This window comes from Ictalurus furcatus, chromosome 12 (assembly GCF_023375685.1).
Source record: "Ictalurus furcatus strain D&B chromosome 12, Billie_1.0, whole genome shotgun sequence".
NCBI lineage: Eukaryota > Metazoa > Chordata > Actinopteri > Siluriformes > Ictaluridae > Ictalurus > Ictalurus furcatus.
This window is the reverse complement of record NC_071266.1, coordinates 9,755,183-9,777,622: the sequence shown is the minus strand read 5'-3', so window position 1 is coordinate 9,777,622 and position 22,440 is coordinate 9,755,183. Positions and strand designations below refer to the sequence as shown.

General features: G+C 39.5%; 1 protein-coding gene across 1 annotated transcript; it reads right to left on the bottom strand.

Moving 5' to 3' along the window:
- Positions 1-3,291: 3,291 nt before the first annotated feature.
- On the bottom strand, positions 3,292-22,436 carry sucla2 (succinate-CoA ligase ADP-forming subunit beta). The gene is made up of 11 exons (XM_053638305.1): positions 22,314-22,436; positions 18,585-18,780; positions 13,055-13,154; positions 12,795-12,957; positions 11,360-11,488; positions 11,128-11,266; positions 9,098-9,259; positions 7,860-8,002; positions 7,636-7,756; positions 5,864-5,952; positions 3,292-4,018 (listed from the first exon to the last, which is right to left on the bottom strand). Exons 1-11 carry the CDS (start codon positions 22,395-22,397, stop codon positions 3,944-3,946), a joined length of 1,401 nt encoding a protein of 466 aa, XP_053494280.1. The 5' UTR covers positions 22,398-22,436; the 3' UTR covers positions 3,292-3,943.
- Positions 22,437-22,440: the final 4 nt, after the last annotated feature.

Genomic DNA, 22,440 nt, shown 5'->3' with positions numbered 1-22,440 from the left:
GTGTGTGTGTGTGTGTGTGTGTGTGTGTGTGTGTGTGTGTGTGTGTGTATGCATGCCTTATGGCGAATCTCCAGAACGTTCGATACAGGACATAGCTGTGGCAGTGTGATGGCGCCTTTTATTCTCATGCTCATCAGTTTCATAGTTTATATTTTCCACTTCATGTTGGATGTCATATTTTCAACATCATCCATGTTGATTGATCTAAAGGAAATACTTATGTATGTATATACAGTATAAACCCATTTATAAGGTACAAAGTGCTGCTTTGTTTACTTGCTGAGCTCTGGGTTAAGGAGACCTTCCTGAGAACCAGAGTAAGAATTCTTTTCGAGCGTCGAGGGAGCATTTTCTTTTGGGGGTTTTTCTGCTCTGAGGTCGGGAATTATGAGTTACGACCTCCAGATGAAAGCAGAATTAATTAGAGCAGGAAAAAAAAAATCTGCGTGTAATACTTGACTCCAGACCTCCATGAGCATGGGCATGGTTGTAGCACATCTGTCTTTTCCTGCTTGATTTCTGTAACACTGAGTTATATAACAGAGTGAATAAGGTACTGTGGCCTTTCTCCCATTTTCACCTCGAGTGGCTTCATCAGACATCCTCGAGACAAATTCAAATCCCCAGGAAATAACGCTTTACTGTGCCAGTTTAATTTAGCTCTGCTGATTTCACAGGCAAAGCCCTCACACGCCTTTACCCCAAGATAAAGTTGCACCTTGAGGTGTCACTGGGGAATAATGTCAGCTTTAAAGTTGCAACATCTCTCTCTCTCTCTCTCAAAACAAGCAAACAAAAAAACAAGCACGGCATGCTGGGCAATTATGCTAATCTCAGTTTCAGGAATATGGATAAGAAGGAGCTGTGGTGTGAGGAGACCATAAACAGTAATGATTACAGAACTCACCAACTGTAAATAATATACTGTGACCTCCAGAAGTATTGGTATCTTTTAAGAAAATGAGCAGAAATGTACAGTATATATTTTCTAGAAAATGTCCTAAAAATGTAAAAGCACAAATTTTTAATATACAATTAATATATATATATATAAAAAAACTAAAAAATAAAAAAAACTATTAGTGCCTCCTAATAAAATGTACTGCATTCTGAACTTTTATTTCTCATACTTTTTGAAATTGTTACTGGAAGATTACTGGAATCTGAACGTTTACTGGACAGTCTCTCTAGGATTTCACGATCGCAGAAATGAAAACAAGATCGAGGAAACGCCGAAATATTCATAGGCACACGCAATTTTTCAAAATTACTGCAGATTTCCTATTTCCCGCTTCGATTCATGTGCACTAAAAGGTCTCATTTACTAACAAACATCACTGTGAAAGATCATGCAACATCATTTTTCCACGAAATCCTGTCCAGACTGACTGGAATACATCATTTCAATGGGGTTCAAATTATTGTTATGAATTTGTTTTAGGTTAAAGTTGTAAAGTGAGTCCCCCACACACACACACACGCTTCTTTTCTTTCTTCTTCCTTACTGTCCTGCTTTCTTTATCCATCTACTGCATTTCCTTTTCTTTTTTGTTTTTTTGCAATTGTTCTTTCTTTCTGCAATTATTCCTGAACTCTTTCCTTCCTTCTACATTTATGTATTTATTCTTTTCACAAGTCTTTAGAATGGAGAAAGGGTAAAAGGACCTTCTACATGTGCTTCTTTTTAACAGAGTGATCTGGGCAAAAAAGATTTGAATCTTACTATCTGTTCCAGTTTTAGAAAAACATTTGGCCACAAGTTTTAGCTGTCACTAATGTCATGAAGTCATTTATCGAGTAAAGCCTTTAACAGTTCTTTCTTCTGGCTCATGATAGATGCAGAGACAGAGAGAGAGAGAGAGAGAGAGAGAGCAAGAGAGATAGAGAGAGCAAGAGATAGAGAGAGCAAGTGAGAGAGAGCAAGAGAGAGCAAGAGAGAGAGCAAGATATAGCTAGAGAGAGAGAGAGAGAGAGAAAGAGAGAGAGAGAGAGAGAGAGAGAGAGAGAGAGAGAGAGAGAGAGAGGCAGGTGTTAAACATATTTCCGGAAACATGTACAATGGGACATACAGTGATGTATCCCTCACATTAGTTTCTTCCCACCATGTCTGAAAGATATTTGTGAGGTGTGTGTGTGTGTGTGTGTGTAAGGAGGGCTAATGAATACTATCTTTAATCTGCCCTCGCCCTTCTCCTCAAACCAAAAAAAAATGACTCGCCACGTCTCCTTACGAGACTCACAGCATAATTTATAGCCGTCTGCAACCATTTAATCATTTCTTTCCATTTATGATGAAGCTGCTCCAACGAGGCCATTTACTAATGGATTTATTGTTTTAATCTCCTATTCCACAGTGAACGTACACCTGTTCGGGCCCGAGGAGGAACACGAGTTCACCCAGCAGGCTCATTTTAAATTTATGTGCGCATTAACACCTGACCAAGACCGAATATAAATCCCTTTACACTTCAGCGCAAATAGAGCAGCTCTTTAAATCCGTCTCGAGTCGTCGAGAAGAAAGGGACCGGTCACTGCACGAGAGCTTTACGCCATACAGAATCGAATAGGAATACCGAGCAAGCTCATCTGCAGTTATTGTTTGTACAAGTTTACTTGGTTTCATTTCAAAAAATAGAAACAAAAGTCCAGGTGATGTTCGTCCAATCTTCACCCGGCCTCAGATTCCTGTTCTCAGCTTCCAGGAGCAGAACCCAATGCGGTCCTCTGCTGTCAAGATGCTTTTCTGCTCATCACCGGTTGTAAAGAATGGTTATTTGAGTTCCCATTGGCTTTTTGTCAGCTCCAGATAAAAGGTCACTCAAATAGTTTGTTCAGAATGCACTGAAAGTTTATCTGGTTGGTTTCTAGACAAGATCGCTCTCTCTAAAATTGACTATTTGTCAAAACTAGTGAATAAAATGACCTTGTAAGATCCAGGAAAAAAATGTATATTCGTGTGCCAGTCTGGAAAAACGATCATGAGTCAATTCCATGCTGTTGTTTCATCATGTTTTTGGCATTTTTGGATTTATTTTTGCCTTTTACAATCATTGATAATGGATTTCGGACTGCCTTCTTGCCTCCTGCTCGCACTTTGATCTAAATTTCTGTGAAATTAAGGAAGGAAGATTTTATTTTTTATTGACGCTCTACATCAAATTCTAACCACTTTTCTTTTCTAAATAAATAATAGAATGCCCTTTTAATCTCTGCATATATATGCATCTAATTCTACATGCATGCTGTATCTTTTACTGAGTCTCTCTCACACACACACACATACACGAGAAGTTCTTTCAACTCGAAACCTTTGAGCAGAATTTATCCTCCTCATGATTATCAAAAACTTTATTTTTTCCTTTCTTATTTTATTCATTCCCTCCTGCTAACCAGCAGTTCTTCATACAGAGCCAAAAGAACACACAGTAAGATTACAGAGATTCCCCAGAGAAGTGGTTTGTGCGTTTGAAGGGGGTAGGAAACGGTGACGTGCTCTTCAGAAAACACTGACTGAAGCAGAAAATGAGGCTCTTCTCCAACAACGCATGCCGGGAGATTTTTTTTTAAATCAGACTCTAGAGATATGTGTATATGTTTTAAACATATTCTACGTCCAGCTTGCTTCACCTCAGCATCCTTCCATATAAATACAGTCCCACATAAATAGATCCACATCTTCAAAAAAAAAAAAAAAATTTAAAAAAATTTTAAAAAACCAAGACATTAACAAAATAAACAAGGGTAAAGAACAGGTAGTAAGACTGACCTGACCTAAACAACAAACCCAGACAATGCGTGATGAGAGCGTATCTCATATCTAAGCGCTGAAGCACCTTATGACGAACACAGAAAGTAGCAGAACACAGTGGAGGAGTGGGATGTGAAATGTGGGACTGGGTCAAGTCAGTTCATGGAGTTTTGTAGTTAATAGATGTGGAGTTCTTTAGATGGGCAGCTGGAACTTTACATCCACTTGAGCCTCTTTGGCCAATGAAACGATTTCAGAAAGCTTTACAACCTACAGGAGAGAGCGAGAGAGAAAAAAGTGAGAGGCATAGACAGGAGTGTGAATGCACATTTAAATCCAGTGTCAAAATGGTGTTAAATATAATTCTTTTTGCTGTGTCCAGCTAGTTAAAAACAAAACAAAACAAAACAAAAAAAACACTATGCTGATTAACATATCATATTGTAAAGGTTGCCACTCAGTATGTTTACATGGACAACAATAATCTGATATTAACCCGATTAAGACGATACTCTGATTAAGAGACTAGCATGTAAACAACGATTACTGATGACCTTAATCCGGCTAAAGTCATACTCGAAGTAAAGACAAATCGAATTAAGACATGTGGAGTATTCCTGTTTTAGTCGCATTATCGAAGTGCATTACAGACATGTACACACCTTAATCACACTATTAACGTCGTGTGAGAGTTTTCACCGCATTTTGCGACCGGACACGTACACACACGGCAGTGCTCAACTGTTTAATGGCAAACGAGAGAGTACGGCTGCGTCCGAAACCGTGTACTTACCTACTATATAGTAGGAGAAATACATGTAGATATGGTTTAGGATGCAGCCCGCGGCTTCAAGCAGTCATCTATTTGCACGTATAGCATGACAAATAATCAACTGCACTTGAAGCTTTCGTAAAAATTTAAAATAAAAAACACCCAAAACTGTATACGGTACCATAACGAAGACCAACTGTATGTTGAAACGTGAAATTCTGGAGGGACGTCAGACGGCGTGCCGTTAATCGAACTATGTTCTATAACATGTAAAACATGAACATGAAAGGAGTATTCTAAAAGCAACTCATGTAAACACCTTAATCACAATATTGTCTTATTCAGAATAAGCTCAATAATTAGATTACTGCTGTCCATGTAAACGTACTCACTGTTACAACTTCGGTTTTATGAATCCGTGATGTTTGGGAAAGTAGAGTTGCTGAACTACAGCCAGGTTCTGCTACAGTATTTTCCAAGCGCTCATTTCAATCAGATGCAGTGTTGGCTAAGGTACTTCAAAAAAGTAATTAATTACGAATTACATCAACAACGTTGAAATTAAGTTACTGATTAATTACTCTGCCTGAAAAGTAATTGCACTACTCACTATTAATTACTACTTTCTTATTACTTCTTTTCATTTGAGTCAAACATGGAATAGTTCAGCCTGTTAAGCACAGCTGTATTAAACCATTTTTTAATACAAAAATGTAAACAAATAATATAAACTGGCTTAACAATAAGCGCTACTACTTTAGAGAGAGGCTGATAGTGTTTTTCCCCAGGACATAACTTATATTTTACCGTGATGTTCTTGTCTACATGCATCAGAAAAATGAAGTAGTGGGAATAATTACATTTAGCCAAACAGCCACTGGTTTCCTTTAACTTGAGCAACTTCACACTGACCTGACGCGAACTTGAACGCACGCATGCACACACGCACTCACACTTAGCCTACAACTAACGAATATAAAGGGGTCGAGTTAAATTACAAAGCAAATTAAATCTTTAGATGATAAATTTAGATTTTTATTTCAATACTTTTTTATACAGAATTGTTGAAAGTCTATACAGTATGTAATTTAAGTACATCATAATTAACTGTAATTAAATTACTTAAAAGTGCAATCCGTTACTTAACTTTTTTTCCAGAGGAAAAGTAATTGAATTACAGTGATGCGTTACTTAGAAACGCGTTACACCCAACATTGATCGGCGGAAATAATTTGCTGTATCAGCATCGGGACCGTTGTCCATTATCAGCTGACCCCTCTGCTACACATATAACAGGAAGAAAGAAAAGTTTTTTTTTTATGGTGCTGTGTTTTTGAGTGTACCATCTTAGCCGCCTCATCTAGGTCATCACAGGCTAGGATCTTCAGAGGACTAGCAGCGATAAGAGCCTTTGCGTCATCCACTCTTGTTCCTGCAAGACACACCAACAGCAATGAGGATTAACACACACACACACACACACACACACACACACACACACACATGAGAGATAGAGAGAGAGAGAGAGAGAGAGAGAGAGAGAGGACTTCTCTCCAAAGAACCCACATCAGCTTTTGTGACCTATTCTTTGAGCCTTCGTCCACTTGAACTTTGTTTTTCTGCGTACTTCTATACGCTTTAGTGCAGTCATAACAATGAAGCATTCGCACGATATGTTCAGTATCGTCTGAATCAAACCCTGGCGTGTTCTCTTCCTCGGTGCAGTTCTTAAGGCAGGTCAGAATACAGCAATCACATTCGGGGGAGAACCGAGGTGCGTTCAACCCACTTCCAAGTGAACTCTTGTGAAAAAGTGAGTCGACTCTGAATCGACTCACCTTATGACTCAGGAAGTGATTCAAAAACGCCATGTGTTTTCAATGTGAACTGCCTAACTGATCCAAAAGACAGAACTGTAGCACTTTCGTGTTCCTCTGTGCTTGGAGCATTTTTTTACGTGATTTGTACACTCAATTGATAAAGGGTTGTTTTTTTGTCCGTCGCTGTATTTCTGATTAACAAATAAAAGACATTTTACAAGTCTGTTTTCAGCCCCTACGCACCTCTCACCCAGCAGTCTTACTTTTTTTTACTTTCCGGTTTGTTTAAATATTAAACTAAATACTAAAACAAAAAAATAGCAAAAACTATCAATTTCACTCAGATTCAATTGTGGGAAAATGGACTAACAGGAGGCACAAACTTAAGTGTCAGTGAGACATGTTGGACAGGGACAGCTGATGTGTTAATTACAATTACAGTTAATATGGCTGTGGCTCAGGTGGTAGAGCAGGGAGAACAGGTTGTCCACTAATCATAGGGTTGGCGGTTGGATTCCCAGCCCACATGACTTCACTTACCGAAGTGTCCTTGGGCAAGACAATGACACCGTTGTAGATGATTTTGAAATTCGCACCATGTAAGAGATTTGAATGCATCTTTATGGAGTTTATATTAGACTCGGCGTGTAAATCCAGCACAGCAGGACACACGCCTAACAGAGAGTGGATTGAGTGATTGATTTAAACACGCGCGTGTTAGCATCACAACGAACTGCTGCGTGACGTGAATCTTCAGAAAAGGTCTGGAGAACGAAAACTGAGATTTACGAAGAGAGCAGCACTCAAGTAAATGAAGCCGATTGTTCTTTTCTTTGTTGACTGTACAGCAAAAATGTGCAAAAAAAATTAATAAGGGTTCATTCAAACCTTAGGCAAGAATCCAACTAGTTTCCAAATTGAGGAGAAAATTAGTGGTATGAATTCTGTACTGTTTCCATGGAAACGCAATCATGAGCTTGCTGTTTAAATCACTGCAATGAATTCTGACAATTCAAATTGAGCATTTTATTATCAGTTATAATGCGAAGTAATACATAATCCGATCTAATGAAGCCTTTACTTCCTATTTTGCCAAGTTTTCTGTGCTTCACTATTTTAAATGAACGTTGCGTGAAATGCCACACGTCATGCTCATCACCTTTTCCCCCCTCACTGTAATGACTGCATTTCAACACGACATCATTTCCTCTCCACCAGTGAAAGAATAACTCTCTTTACCCATCTGTCAGTTTCTTCATTCCCTTGCCCTTTTCATCCACTTCTCCCTCGCTCACCTTGTAACCGCACTACGATGGGGATTTTCAGATCTAAGTCCCTGACGGCCATGATGATGCCCTGAGCGATGACGTCACACCTCATGATGCCGCCAAAAATGTTGACGAGGATGGCCTGCACCTGCCAAAAAAAAGAAAAGGGGAAAAAAAAGGTGGAATCAGAGCTCGCTTTCTAATCAGTACGACTCGCGGCGATTCCGTGATGCATTACATCACAGTGTTACCTTTTTGTCCGAGGTGATGAGCTTGAAGGCTTCCGTCACTTGATGCGCCGTGGCTCCGCCTCCTACGTCAAGGAAGTTGGCAGGCGTCCCGCCGTGGAGTTTAATGATGTCCATGGTTGCCATGGCGAGACCGGCTCCGTTGACTAAGGAGAGATACAAGCGGGGGTTCTGTCATTATATCATTATTAAATCTTTCTTAGCAGAAAATAAATGAACCTGAATTAATTTGTCATCATCGAAGATTTATATTTAATTAAAGTTAATTCTAAAAGCGTTAAAATGACTTGCATTTTACACAGTTTTCTTTATTGCACATATTTTTGCACATAATTTCTGCTAATTTTGTTTCACAAAATATGTTTATTTTGTGGTAATCATTTAGGCTCACTTTTCTATATGACGTAAATCTAATAATAAGTGCTGGATGAAAATGCTCGCTGCATCTTATAAGCACTAATAAGCTTCATTTTCAGAAGCAGTGTGTGTACATCAAGAAGAGGACTGTAGATTTGATTGTTTGCGTTTGTAAATTGTGTAAATACAAGTTTAAAATTAAAAGAAAGACAAATAACTGTTCAGTGGCAATCCCATGTTTGGTGCAGAATGAGACTGTAGCATATACATTAATAATCATGCCTGTAGTGTTGGAATTAAAGCGCAGCTATTACGGTTTTGAAAAGTGCCTAATTTTGTTTTAAAGGTCTCATAGAATAGATTTACATGCATCTAAGATCAAAAAACACCTTAATGTGCTCATAATTTAAACTGCAGCATCACCTTTTTCCCCCAGTGTCACAAACGACTCATTAAATGATCCATTCTAAATGATTCATTCTAAACACCTCCTTTCAGAGAGCATACTCTGCTCTGATTGGTCAGATGTCCCAGTCTGTTGTGATTGGTCTACCACTGTCAGTGTGTTTCAAAAAGGAAACGCCCACTACCATAACAAGTATCAGCTCCGTCTGTCAGTGAGCAGCCGATGAAGACCAGAGGCGGGGTTTTTTGTTACAAACCTACGTAAATTAGTATAGGATGTAAAGTCTGGAATTACTAACAACTCGTTTCAGCTGTTCAGAATCACTTCCTTCTTTTGGGAGTCAATAACTCAGTTTGTCGTGCGCTTTGATTTCTGAAATTTTGCAGACTTTTAACATTCAAAAACAGCTCTATAAACACACTACATGAAACACGTAGGTGCACTTAAAAATAAACGGTGTAAGGGTTGTTTAACTGACCCAGGCAGCCGATGGTGCCATCCAGGCCGATGTAGTTCAGATCGGCTTTAGCTGCCTCTCTGTCTCGTATGTCCTCCTGACTCCAGTCCTGCATGTCGAACACTTTCTTCTGTCTGTATGCGGCGTTGGAGTCAAAGTTGATCTTAGCGTCCATGCACATCACTGCACAACCCAAAGAGGAAAATACTGATAATGATACAAACACGTACAACCAATAACAATAATCGCTGTGCCAACACTGCTAGCATGAAAAAAAACATAATTTAAAAATAAATACAACAATACATGGATAATCCAATAGTATGTACCTCTCTAAAAATTTTCTATCAGTTTCGCCGTCATTTTAAATCCATCTCGGCTTCAACCATGGCACCTATATGTAATAGCCACCTCTTTCCCCCTCCTTTATAGATTCCACATTCTCTTTGTGGGAAAAGAAGGGTCTGAAACACTTTGAGGATCTTTTCATTAATAATGTGTTTGCAAACTTTTCTGAATTATCCTCGTCATTCGGCCTGCCTCCGTCTCACCTATTCCGTTTCTTTCAAGTTAGGCATTGTGTCTCCTCCCTATTCACTGGTTTTCCCTCCTTACCTACAAAGTCTGCATGGGAAGAGGTGTTCAAGTTGAATCCTAATAAGGGTGGCATTATTTCACGGATATATGCAACGATCTGGTCACAGGACGATTCTTACAATATCAAAACCATTAGTGCTTGGGAAGAGGAATTGGGCCTGGAGCTTGAGGATGATTACTGGGGCAGAGCGTTAGATAATATACGTACCACCACGTCCTGTGCTAAACTTAGTTTCATACAATTTAAAGTGGTCCATAGAGCTCACCTCTCTAGGAGTAAACTGTCTAAAATATATCCTAATGTCCCTGACATGTGTGAAAAATGTAAACTTTCACCCTGTAACCTCAGTCACATGTTTGCACCCTGTCCCAAATTGCAGAACTTTTGGATCTCTTTCTTCAAAACTATGTCCGACGTTCTTAAAATCAAATTAGATGTCTGTCCTTTAATTGCCATCTTTGGTGTTCCATCTCAGCGTCAACCTCTGAACCATAAAGAAGCGAGTGTTGTGGCCTTTGCATCGTTACTTGCTCGGCGCAGAATACTGTTGTCTTGGACCTCTCCACAACCCCCCTCTATATCAGTCTGGCTTAAAGATTTAATCTTCTTTTTAAAACTTGAAAAAATCAAGTATAACATCAGAGGCACGGGTGAATCATTTTTGGGAAAATGGGCACAATTTATTACCTACTTCAATGATGTACACACCCTGGTGGTGGATTGAGGAGAGGTAGACTGTAATTCATGATCATCTTACCACTTTTTTTTTGTTGTTGTTTTGGGTTGTTACGTTTGTTAGTTTTTTTTTCTCTGGTTGTTTGTTTATTGTTTTTTGTTTCCCCGTTTCTTTTGGTTTTGGCTGTGGTTGTTTGTTGGGGTTGTTGGGTGGGGTGTTATGTAAAATGTAAATTCTCAATAAAAATTCTATGATCAAAAAAAAAAAAAAACCATAATAATAATGTATTACACACAGACACGTATATGTGTATATGTATGTATTTTTTTCTATTTCCCACGAATAACCCTATGTTGTTGGACAAGACAGCAGGTTTACTTTCTCCCAGATGTGCACCATGCAACAATAAGACAGTCCAGTATAATGCTACTTAATAATAAGCAGCTCCGCCATCCTTTTTTATTCTTTTTTTTTACCAACTATACATACAAACATACTATAATCTTGTTTCCTATTGGCTCAAAAAACTGAGGTTTGCGTCATGACAGGTCAAAGTTCACCTTCGGTTAATTGGCTCTTCCACTGGACGAATTGTACGCGTGTTTGGTCGGTCACTGGAGCAAAAACCATAAACCCTACAGCTAACGTGTAGATGTTAGCACCTCTGTTTGTACACAACTTTTATAACCCAGAAAGATGAAAAAAGAAAAAGCTGGCGAGTGTTAATTCAGATTGCATGAAAAGCCTTGTATGCGTGCGTGCGTGTGTGCAGTATACCAATGCCAGAGGAGTCTTCCACCATAGGGTTGATTTCCACCATAGACGCGTCGTATTTGATAAAAAGGTCGTAGAGTTTGATCATGTTCTCGGCCGCTTCGTTCACCAAAGCCACTGGGAAACCCATTTTCTTAGCAACCTGGAGGAAGAAAGTGACGTGTGTGCTTGACATCACGGCTCATACGACATGTCAGTGCTATTTCTTAATCTTTCATCTTTCCCTCTGCCTCACCTTTATGGCTTGATCCATCTTGATGCCCTCTACGATGTCGATGGGCTCTTTCACGATGGCGTCTGGATTCTCAGCTGCCACGTCCTCTATGTTCACGCCCCCCTGAGAGCTGCCAATCAGCACCGGGCCCTAAGCACAGACCATCATCATCATTATCATCTTTAGTGGTGGAATGAGACTAATCTACAGCTATGACATATAAGGGAATGCTGCAGCTCAGAGACTATAGTGGGCGGGAAGATAAACAAAGGTGACTGTCAATCATTTTTTTGCATCACCCATTTAAGTAACTGCTTATGCCCATCAGCTACAGAGCATCCCCAAGTACACTATTGGACAAAGAGATCAATCATGTAAGGAATAAAAAACTTAGGGACGTGATGTTATAGAAAAATAGTCAACAGCCAGACACCCCAAAGTGATTATTTTCCTATAACTGGATTTTCCAGGGAGTTCTATTGCTCTTGTACCATAGCAATTTTCCAACGATTACATTTTTTTCACACTTTTTATCCACGTACAGTTTCGGAACGTTCACAAAACATGTTGCTATCAAGTATGTTGTTATTTCCTCACTAGATTATTTTTTTATTCTCGCCGTCTTAAAGTTATTAAGACCATAAAAACACCGCTTGTCATGTTCCCAAGAAACCGTAATAATACAAGTGGCTGATGTATAATATGACGAACGTGTACTTCTAAAATTTTAATGGCTCAATGTAATTTGCGATTGATTGTGATTAAATGATTAGCTAATCCTAATCCTGACATTAACCCTATATGATTGGTTGATGCGTGGAATGATTGACAGTGTGTCTGCTTCCTTGTCACACCCACTAGTTCCTCTGAGAGGCAGTTTAATCCAGTTTTGAGTGTGATATAACGTTCTTGTGACCCCTGCTGGACACTTCACACACTAATATCTCCAGAATACTGCACCAATCTCCACCCATTCGAGTTTTTGTGCTTTTCTGCACTGATATTGATACGATTGAGGCAAAACCACCATAACGGGATAAAGTAACATTTCAGAGTATGTCGATAATCAAGGCCTGTATAAAAGAAGCAACGTTTTAGTCTAAAAGCTGTTGAAAAGTTTGTTTAGGCAAGGGTGTGGTGTCTCTCGAACACTATTGGATGATGGGTAAATCAGTCACGCGCATTAAAAATACTGAATCAAATCACTACTGTCTAGCCATTTCATGGGGGCTTTAATAATATGAGTAGGGGTTTTTGTTTTGGATAAAAATAACCACTCAGTGATTTATCTAACGTGTCTTTCCTGGCAACGTATGGGCTTCTGACCAACTACATGACCCGTGTGCGAAAGGGGTTTCAGTGAAACTGTTACCAGGGAGTGGTGGTATCAATCACAATTCAATGTGCTGTACACCAATATCCCACCCCACTCCAGTGACATCATCAGGGCTCAAACCTGGAAAGATCTCTCCATGGTGATGGCGAAGTAATACTCTCTGCGGGGATAACGGCGCTCACAGATGAACACCTGGTTACAGATGCGGCCCGCCTCGCCCGTCTGCTTGGTGAACAGCTTCTTACCGATCATCATTGAGGAGATTTCCCTCGCTTCCTCTGGCCTGAGAGCACAGATGGAGAGAACAGATATGGATATAACAGTGGTGTAGTAGCACAAAGGATTCATGACATGATGGCGTGATGGCAGATCCCACTCACGAGTAAACGATTCGGACTCCTCCTTTCAACCCTCCCTCAAACGTTCCTTTGCCTCTTCCTCCAGCCAACACCTGAGCTTTCACCACCAGATCCTTAGAGCCTGCGCAGGAGACAGAGAGAGAGAGAAGCATGAGAATATCATCATCATTGAAATTACGGGTCAACTCCGAAATAATAAAATTCTATGCACAGATGATTTATATTTAAGGACTCCATAGAATTTTCACGAATAACACATTTCTTCTGCAAATGCTCTCATGAACAGCTGATAAATCCATTTGTTCAGATCCAACTTGATAAACGAGGCTCACTGTTTTTACATTTTCCACTCAAACAACTGAAGAAACGACCCACAAACAGGCTTCTCTTAACAATTTCATATTCATATATTACACATACACGCATATATATGTGTGTGTGTGTGTGCCAAAGTGATGGCAAGCCCACAGAATATTAAAAATAAATATTCTCCAGAAATTCTATTATCACAACCATAATGTGCTTGTTGGACGTCCCATTCCAGATTTAGTCCTCTTTTGCTCTTATAATTAGCTCCGCTGTTCTGGGAAGGCTTTCCACTAGTTATTGGAGCGTGGCTATGGGGATTTGTGATCATTTAGCTAGAGGAGCATTAGTGAGGTCATGTCGGGCGGGGAGGCCTGGGGTGCAGTCGGCATCTATCTATCTACAGTCCCCTCCGAAACTATTAGAACAGCAAGGCCTATTCATTCGTTTTTGCTGTAGACACAAGACATTTGGGTTTGATAGTCATCAAAAGATGAACATGAGAAAAGAGTTTAGAATTACAGCTTTTATTTCCTGGTATTTATATGTAGACGTGTTAAATGACATAGAAGTTAGAACATAGCACATTTTGTATCAGACCACCCAATTTGTAGGCGAGTAAAAACATTGCAACGTGTGACTGATAGGCATTTCTTGCTATCCAGGTAGGTCCTGTTAGACTGATCGTTTAAACAATAAATAGCTCTGAACAGTTACTCTTGGTTTTAGCCTTCAGTTTCGCCTGTGAAGACTGTTAAAAAGGATCAACCGACATGAAGATCAGAGAGCTGTCTATGGGAGTAAAGCCAGCCATTTTCAAGCTGAGAAAAAAGGGAAAATCAATCAGAGACATTGCACAAACATTAGGCATAGCCAATATAACCATTTGGAATGTCCTGAAAAAGAAAGAAACCACTAGTGTACTGAGCAACAGACACTGAATGGGTTGGCCAAGGAAAACAACAACAGCTGATGACAGAAACATTGTGAGAGCTGTGAATAAAAACCCAAAAACAACAGCCAGTGACATCACCAACCATCTCTAGAGGGCAGGGCAAATGAATTGGCCTTGCCATTTCAATAGTTTCAGAGGGAACAAACTATCTATCTATCTATCTATCTATCTAATAATGTAAAAGTGTCGTTATTTATTTCATATAGTCAGTTTTGCATGTTTTCATGCAGGGTGTCATTAAATCTGCCGTTTATCATCAGCTCGTGCAAAATGAATGTGATTATCTGAAATTCCTGCAACCGTATAATTAAGGTTTTAAGTTTTAAATTCACATTACATTATCTGCTATGTAATTAACGCTACATTATAGATTTAAATGTTCTAACATTGTCTGTGGAATAAACTTACTGAACACATAAAACATTCAATAATGACAAGTGCACAATCTGTCTCGCTGTACTGTCAAAATTTTTTAAATGACACACCCTAAGTGTGACTTAAATGTAATCCTCCACTTTTTCATTGAGATACTTTCACATGTAGGACTGTACGATCACAAACCGACACACGTCCATGGTTTGGATATGTTCTCAAGCTGAGCTGTATGTAGTTGAAGCGACCTTCTTAGAGCCCAAGGTGATATATAAGACACACACACACACACACACACATATAGTATCAGCTAAGTTTAGGAGGTTGGTTGCAATGGTCTGTGCATGCCTCTACAACTCCGAAATTCCATTACAACTTCAAACAAGCTAACAAACGAGCAGCGACATGCTAAATGCACTAACACTGTACAGCATTTTAACCATACAGTATGATAATCATCTAAAAATGATTATAAAAATATGAGTCAGGTGGAGAAAAAAAAAAACAAGCATTTACATGAGGCGCTTGTTCTAATATATTTTTGTTTCTATAGTAACATCACACACAGGACACGCCACACAAACAAGTGTGTAATATTGTTGATGTGGTGAAGTTTCTGCAAGGAGATGTTTATTTAGCTTTTATGGAAGGAGTCTCCAGTGCCAGCGCTTTGTCACAGTCAGAGGTAACGATTTCCAACACGGGAAAGTCTTCTGGACAGAGAAGCTTGAGAGGCTGGTGAGGGAACGACTGTTTATAGCTGCCATGACGTTAAGTGAGAACAGGAACTAACTTGTCTCATGGACGTTCCACAACATTACATGATTACGTTACATTACATCGCACACACTTTCACAGTGATGCTGGTTGGTAAATGAGATGGTACTCATGTTTGACGCACGTGAATCAAAGATGGCTTTGACTGAATGCAAGTTGTGATGACATCACATGACGCGTCTTAGCCCAAATCTGCAGAAAATCTGTGGTAATTTTGAAAAATTGCAAGCTGCTCCAAATATTGCGGCGTTTGTTTGATTTTGCGTTCATTTCTGTAAAAATCGTGACATCCTAGAGGGACTGTAAAAGTCTGCTCCGACAATAATGGGGGGGGGATCTTTTCTCCCTGTTTGGAGCAAACTAACTTTTAATTGGAAGGTAGAATTTTTTGATGTGGGAAATTGAAACTGTAGAAAATTTTGTCAGCACAAATAATCGCAATGAAATCAAGACATTATGATGAAGCCCAGGTCTGCACCGAATATTAGATGAATATACAGTTTATCGCTCACTGGCTTCTCAGCTTAGCTAGAAAATGAAGACATCACGCTGCTTATTCCTGATGCATGGCTCCTTCTGTCTTGTAGACGTCATCTCCGACTCCGATGGTGTGAGCGAGTCACCTGATGGGTATCATTACAATTGCACGCTCCACCTGGAGAACAGCCAAGTAACACCAAAGTTCAGAGGCATGCTGTTTCAGCAACACACACAGCTACGCCGAAAAGATCACATGTCCACAAAGTCTAAGAGAATCATACAAGAAAAACAAAAGAAGGAAACTCTAACTGGCACAAGCGCTGAGATTCTCCATCAGGAACGTCGTCAAAACCCTCAGATTACACATGATCAAGAGCTGCACAATCAGGACTGAAAGGATCGTCTGGATTATTTACCACGATTATTTACCCAAGTTAGGAACAATATGATGACGTTGCACTTTATTTTGCGTTTTAAATCAACAGAAAACATACAAGTTCTTTCGTATTTTACATTATTTCCAGAAACTCGTTTATTTTGTGTATAAATACGCCACTAGAGTATGGATCCATGGCCTGATCTATGAAAGCTGAAACCGGAGAAAAATGCCAGAGTGCACTGTGATGTCTAACATCCATCTAACATTAATCAATTCGCTAATGTTAGCTGAGACCAACAATGTTGGTATGTTAATTGAGGGCGCCAAAAATTTTGATCACGATTCCAACATCGTTCACTTTGCAGCTGCAGAGCTCACATAATGATCTGACGTGTGTGTGTTTGTGTGTGTGTAGGATTGCACTACAAACCCATTTCCCTTCATTCAGATGCACACGTGCACACACACGCGCACACACACACACCATCATCAACCAGTTGTGTGTGTCAATGCCTAATCAGATTTAATTTGTTTACAATTTTTAATTTTTTTTTTAAAGTAGAACAAAAAAATAAAATATTTTTAATTCTGTTTCACCTGGTGCTTAGATTAGAGTTGAGTTTAACCAAGAATACTAAGGAAGGAATAAAACACTTGGGAACATTCTGTTACAGAAAAACAATCAACAGCAGAGTGGTTTTGGATCTGAACAGAGTTAATATTACCATCGTGAAGCTGAAAAAAAAAATCATGTTACAAAGTATTTTATTCCTCTAATACCACAGCGATTTGCCAACGATTAATAAACATAGACACTAATAAACCTGTGATCTGAAATCTGGCAAGTACAAGTATCAGAGCTGCTGTTATAGAAAATTAATCAACCTTCAGACCAAAATATTTATTAAAATTAAATTTAAAATATGTGGATGGAGTCATAGCTAGTGATAGGGCTGCACAATTAATTCAATATTGATCTCGATTACGATTTTGACTGCCCACGATTTCATGAACATGATCGACTGCGATATTAACGTTTAAAGTTCGTCCTCCGCTCATAGAAAGCTCCGCTGCAGATCAAGGCAAGCGCTTTCTAAACTTACAGCCAATCACCATGGAGTGGCGCAGAGATGACGTCATTTTGTACGCCAAAACTCGGAAACAAGTTAGCATTTTAGCACTCGAGCTGCCATCTTCGCTTCGGGTTTCAGAGCGCGCTGCGTGCTCCAGCGCTTGTGCGAGGGGAAATCATGACACCAACATATTGCTAAATGGGACTACAGACGTTGTCGGGGGACATTAAACGTCATCACGCCGAACAGGAAAAGTCTCTGCAGATAAACTAGTTCAGGTATGCTGTGCACAATTCCCCCAAAAAAGTGGAAGAAGATTCATCCACAGAGTAAATCTGTATTATGGAAAATGTTTTAAATCAAGTTTGGGAAAGTTGTGGGAAGCTTGGTGATCGTGACGTTGAAGCTGAGCAACTGTGGTGTAATTCGTTTATAGCATACGGTTAGCTGTTTATTTCTGGTGATTGTATTTAGGATTCAAACATAAAAGTTGTGTTCATTCGTGAAAATCATCTTGATGGACAGAACGTGTTAGTATTGTCAACTTTTGTTGATCACAGAGCTTATTTTTTACAATAATCCAAAAGCCTATGGGAAAATCCTATTGGGTTTTTATCGAGCGAACCGGTGTGATGATAACTTCCGGGTTCCGGTATAAATTGACGTCATCCCTGTGTCACCACTCTATTGGGTGATTTGTCTGCGTCTCTCCTCCTGTAAACACTGTTACTGCCTTTTCTGCATACGCCTGAATTGTTTTCATTTGGTTGCATATTGTTATATTTGATGCATATTTTCCTTTGGTTGATGTTATTTTTACTTATCCTATAATTTGGGTACTGTTTTATTTATATTTTGCTTCTACGAGATGATGCACTTTAAGGACCAGTCTAATTTGAGTTTCTAATTTGAGTAAAATGTGCTACATTTTTGGAATGTAGCACAACATGGAGGTGAAAGCAGCGGTCTGTTTATTTAAAAGTGAAAGTGCAATAGAAATATGTTCTCCCTAAAATCAATGAATAATCGTGATAAATAATGGTGATCTCAATATTGATCAAAATAATCGTGATTAGCATTTTGGCCATAATCGTGCAGCCCTAGCTAGTGATGTGCAGTACATGTGAATGTAGTAGTTTTATATAGATTTAAATAAAACACAGATTCTCAGCCTTTAAAGCGTAGCGCTATGGCGTCGCATGTTTTTACCGATCTGTTTGGCGACGGCGTAGGCTTCATCAGGTGAGCTGGCCACCATTCCCGCAGGCACAGAGATCCCAGCCTCCTTCAGCAAGCCGATGCTCAGGTACTCGTGCAGCGACAGGTTCCTCTGCTGCTGCCCCATCGCCAGCGGAGACGGCTGGTGGCCATGGTTAACGAACAGCCCCGATTTCGCTGTAATTACCTGGTACGGCAAAGAGACAAACGTAGATAATGTGTTCCTGTAAACTGTAGTCAAATCCCACATCTCAGGGTCCCAAGTGCTCTTCTAATACTTTCTAAGTGAAGTCCATGAGGTGAAACCTGTATACCATCTATGGATAAAAACAATTCAGCAATAGAAATATATTTCAAATATTTAATTAACAGACATTTTCACTCAGTATAAAGAAATTAATAATTTTATCCCCACGAGCATGTTATAAGATTAGTCAGGACACTGTTTGGTTTCTGTGTGTACAGTATGGTGACTTTTTGACCCTGTTTACACTAGTGGGCTTTCAAAATGCCGTTTTAAAATGAAAACGATCCTCGTCCACACTTGCGTTTCGCAAAAACGAAAACGCATGTCACATGACCATTCATGCACACTGGGCATGCGCATACAAGTGTTGGTTGCTAGTCCAAGTTGTAGGACTTACACCGCTTGAAATGAGATTTGTTGCCGATTTCTCTAATCATAGCTTGTCTCTTGTGCATGTAGGCAGCTGCAGTATTATAAAATACAGAATTTAACTGCACAATGGTTACTAAGAATGACAACAAAGCCAGCAAAGCTTGCGGTTCAGCCTCCGTGTTGTCATGTATACGATCAAGTTAGCATAACAGTCATATGGTAGGGGCTTGACGAACCAGGGAAGAATACTCAATGATCCAGACGACCCAATCAGGGGGCGAATGTGGGCGAACCACGCCTTCATTTTCAAAAGTCTTCGTCTTTGTCTGTTTACACTGAAACGCGAGCCCGGAGTTTTCAAACTAAAATGGGGTCTTCGGCGTTTCCAAAAGTCTACCACTACCAGAGTAGTGTAAACGACAGGCGTAACCGTAGCAACAGTTATGCATTTTAAAACGAAAATGCACTAGTGCAAACAGGGCTTCTGTGTTTTGCTGCTACTGAGCAGGGCGGTGGGAAAGGGGAGGGATGAGATCCCCTGCTAGGCAAACTATTCACACACTGGTAAAACTAAAGCTTTTTTGATAGTACAGCACTGCATACAACCGCAACAATATAATTATAACACTTAAACTACTACTACTAACTGCAAATACTTAAAGCCCTGAGTGTCTACTTTCACATGAACCATTAACCACTACTGTGGAGTGTGACATCCTAAAGGTGTGAACACGGGCACCATCAAAATCAGCAGCAATAGATATAATTCTGTACATTCAGCTGGGATTGCTGATGTGACTGTAAATAAAACAAAACTAAAGAACACACCGTGTGTTCACTACAAGGTCAAGTGCCTCAGCTAGACTGTAACACGAGCAAAGGCACAACCTTTCCTCTCGTTCCTGGGGGACTTACAAACAGCTGCTCAGGATAACTGCAAGATTTAAAAGAGCGCAATCAGTCGGACTAGTAATGGGAAGGTCATGAGTTCAAACCCTAGCACCACCAGGCTGCCACTGCTGGGCCCTTGAGCAAGGCCCTTAACCCTCAACTGCTCAGGTGTATAAATGAGATAAATGTAAGTCGCTCTGGATAATGCCGTCTGCCAAATGCCGTAAATGTAAACGTAACAACAATCATTCCTTCTCAAAACCATGTCACAAATCGCCAAAAAGGGCCCAAGGAGCAGCACTGGGACTCCGTGGGGGTGGAAACTGTACATAAGCCAAACCGAAGCACAGATTTGGGAGGGGCTTGAACTTTGATCATTAATACGCTCTTAAATATTTGATGTTCCAAACTAACATAACACTCACATGGTGCAGATGATTATAGACATGTCAGATATAATGTTTGAGCAGTAATTGCGCTTTAATGATTTCGTTTAAAAAAAAAAAAAAAAAAGTCAAAGTCATAATTAAGATTCATTTATATTTAATCACAGAAATGAATTAGTTTGTTTGATCACATTTTGCTGTTATGGTGAGAAACAGGATTAAACAATCGTGCATGAATCATGCATTTCCCCCTTCCCCCAATTTCTGTCTGAGCTCAGGGATAACAAAGTGACAGACGATGAAATACTAGAGGTTTACTACAGGAGTATGGATAGATTAGATTTTATATGCTAAGACATATCCCTATTATTATGCTTGATGTTAAATAAATGACAAATTCTGAACACTGCGGCTGCTCCTACTGCTGTCTGGCATCCACCCGAAACACACAACCGCATCGCACTTATCAACTTAATTGTACAGATATTTCCTCATCCTCCTGAAATTAATTCCTGCCTACGTCACCGAGGCCAAATCATTAGATTTGAGAGCAGAGATTTATTACACCAAGCGTTTATTATCTGACGGCTTATTACCCAATCAGCATACTATGATATCTCGTACCACATTACATAAATCCGATGAATACACCCGGGATATGTGTAGCTTATAACTGTCCTGTATATAAACTCACAGAGTTTTAAACTCCTACACACACTCATGATAGTGTTATGAACTTCATGCAGTAGTTAAGAAAATAGCAGACTTTAATGCTGAACTCACACGAGACAAATACACAGGAAGCAACAACCTTTTTATATTTTAAAATTACTGTAAATCAACCTTAAATGCCTTGCATATTGATTTTCACCTCTACCTAAGGACAGCGATGCAGCGGCACTTTAGTACTTTCAGACTGTCCAGCTCTCTCACCTCCTCCTCCTCCTCCTCATCTGTACACTCTGAGATCATTTAAAAAAGAATTCTCTCTGTAATTCTAGTTAACAGCAGTGGGTTGTTCGTTGTGTTTGTGTGTGTGTGTATTACAAGATTTGTGCACTTTTGCTGCTCTGCGCTGTTTCTTTGCAACAACAGAACAAAAGCCGTGAAACTTTAAACACGACAAAACCTTTTTATCCGTGATCGAATGCTTTTGTGGACTGCTTTTTAAGGAGAGAGGGTTAAATATAACCGTCTCTAAAATAGGTTGTGTTTGACTAGCAGTGGTATCTAGCTGGTTAACATGTTAACTAGCTGTTCTACATGACCTTGAGTTGAGCTGTCTGATTCGTACTTTAAAATCTTAATGGTTTATTAACTGGGTAAAATTCAGAATCCTATTCACTGGAGGTCAAACTAAGCCAAAATAATACAGAAGGCGTGTTGACATGGCTGATTTCCAAACCAGTCTCTTTAAAACAACAAGTGCACTATATAGACTGTGAGATAACAAGCTTTGCACCCTATGTAGTGCACTTTATAGGGAGTAAAGCGCGATTTAGGATTCGGATACAGCTCTGTCGATACAGATTTATAAATCCTACTAGACTTTGTGTATACAAATTGTATTATACAATTTGTGTAGGAGATAAATATTTAGATATAAATATTTCACGTAAAACAACAACAATAATAATTTTACAGCTATAATAACAGAATAGCTTTAGCTAACGCTATTTGCTAAGGATTAATGATGTTGACAGCTAGCTGGCTAATGTCAAATTTGGAATACATCCATTTGGATTAATTCCTTATTTCAAAGGAATTAAAAACATGCAAAATATATCATATATAACCCCTTGATATTTCTTCTCCAAAACCAACCTTAGCTGTTGAACTTAAAGCCGTCCTGGACCCAGAATTCCTCAGTCCAGCGGACAACCGGCCGCAGATCAGGGACGCCGCCATGTTTCTCTCTCCAGCAGCTGTGCTGCGGAAAAACAAATCACTC

Excerpts from the sequence above, each read along its gene's own strand:
- sucla2 (XM_053638305.1), bottom strand. The coding sequence starts at position 22,397 with ATGGCGGCGTCCCTGATCTGCGGCCGGTTGTCCGCTGGACTGAGGAAT. Across the intron at positions 12,958-13,054 it reads GGAGTCCGAATCGTTTACTC|GCCAGAGGAAGCGAGGGAAA; the intron begins GTGAGTGGGATC and ends CTGTGCTCTCAG. Across the intron at positions 8,003-9,097 it reads TGGCACCATCGGCTGCCTGG|TCAACGGAGCCGGTCTCGCC; the intron begins GTCAGTTAAACA and ends ATCTCTCCTTAG.